Genomic DNA, 1,974 nt, shown 5'->3' on the forward strand with positions numbered 1-1,974 from the left:
ATCCAAAATATGTAAAGAATTCTTATAATTCAATAATAATCAGTAGACAACCAACTCAAATTTTAAAATGGGCAAGAAATTTCAATTGATACTTCCTCAAATAAGATATATGAAAGATCAACAAAACACAGGTAAAGGTATTCAGAATCATTGGTCATCATGGAAATGAGCCACAATGGGACATCATCACATACCCCCTAGAATGGCTAGAACTAGAAAGGTTAATAATGTCAAATATTGGTGAGGATGTGGAGCACCTGGAACTCTCATATGCCACAAAATGACATGGGCACGTTGGAAAACAGTTTGGCAATTTCTTAAAAGTTAAACATACACTTAGCATATGACTTGCTTATTTTGCAAGAAAGTGTGAAATTGAAGTTATTACTTCAGTGATGAATATTTGCTAATATCAAACGCATGCTCTCTTTCCATGCATTCTGAGTACACAGTAACTTTTTTGGTATAATTCTGAGCCATAGTGAAGGTAAGTCTTTTTGAAGACATTGAAAATGGTAGTTAAACTCAACAGTGAACGTAATTCAATGTGAATGGCAATGAGAGGAACGGCCGTGACCACATTTGCCTCGCCAACACGATTGTATAGCATCGTAAGGGACCATCCAGAGATGCTAAAATATAAACAATTTTTTTCTTAGAATGGATGAAATGTGGTAATAATTATTATAACAACAACATCAATTAGTAAATTAGTAGTTACTGTAAGTCAGGATCTGGCACTCTGTACACTGTACTGCACTTTTGGGGACAGATTTACTTTTCCAGCTTCTCATGGCAAATAGCCTATATCTAGTAATCAGGTGTTTTCCATCTTTTCAATTGATGTGGTTTTCCTAATAAATAGATACCCATCACATCATTGGTTTTACCATCAGCTGATTCTAATTCCCTTTCAGGCCAGGTTTCTCTAGATGAATGATTTAGCAATTTAAAAGCTGACTTTATAAAAAGGCAGAACAAATTTTAAATTATCAAATGCCATAAACATTAGATAAGCAGATACATTAACGTGTTTTAGGAAAACGTTTTAAATGTTTGTATGATTCTATTGATTGTAGCACTTACATTTTTGTGTTCTGAGATAATGTTTGAAGAATGCAATTTTATTGAGATGAAATTTTACTTGTCTTATAGGTGATTGGGAGCACTGGAATAAGAAACTTCAGCCATATTATTATCCAACTGACAGTGTTCCGGAATACTCATCGATTTTGGTTCCAAATGTTGACAATATTAGAACAAATTTTTTGATAGACACTATTGCAAAACAATATAAAGTAAGTTTAACTGATAGTTTCTTGGATGATCACAAATGTAAGAAACACATCCCTTTTCACACGCTAAGATAGAAAAATTAAATTCCAACACAAGGGCCTGGAGGTAGTGTCCTTCGAGCGAAACATTTCTGGTAAATGAACCCCAGGTCCCAGGGTACCCTCAAACTCAGTATCCCCTGAACTGCTGACTCCCAGCTTGCTGAGGAAAGGGAACGTCTCCTTACGAAGTCTCTTTCATATTCCCACGGCCACATGGATATTCGACCATATTTTCTTGTAGCACTTTTATAGTATGCATTTACATTTAAATCTTTAATTCAACTAGGATTTGTTTTGATTTAGGTATAATTCTAAAAGGCAGTTAAAACTAGTTGTGTTAATTTACAGAATACAAGAATAGCCAGTAGAACCGTAAGACTTTGAACATGTTACAGCATCTTTCAACATGATTATCCTATGATTGCAGGCTGTTTTGCTCATAGGAGAGCAGGGAACTGCAAAAACTGTGATGGTTAAAGCCTATGTGAAAAAATATGATCCTGAAGTACAATTATCCAAAAGTCTAAACTTTTCATCTGCCACAGAACCAATGATGTTTCAGGTAAAATCCATCATTTGCTGTAATGATAAACATTGAAATTTTAAGTGATGGTTATAATAAAATGTGTATGTATAT

At 34.2% G+C, this 1,974-nt stretch overlaps 1 protein-coding gene across 1 annotated transcript in view; it reads left to right on the forward strand.

Annotated features, from left to right (window-relative positions):
* DNAH8 (dynein, axonemal, heavy chain 8) overlaps positions 1 to 1,974 on the forward strand; it is a 375,229-nt gene that overhangs the window by 203,408 nt on the left and 169,847 nt on the right. Inside the window, 2 exon segments of the mRNA XM_012658131.1 lie at positions 1,156 to 1,298; positions 1,765 to 1,918. Of these exon segments, the coding sequence (XP_012513585.1) occupies positions 1,156 to 1,298; positions 1,765 to 1,918 (297 nt within the window).

Source organism: Propithecus coquereli, unplaced genomic scaffold, assembly GCF_000956105.1.
Source record: "Propithecus coquereli isolate 6110/MARCELLA unplaced genomic scaffold, Pcoq_1.0 Scaffold574, whole genome shotgun sequence".
Lineage (NCBI taxonomy): Eukaryota > Metazoa > Chordata > Mammalia > Primates > Indriidae > Propithecus > Propithecus coquereli.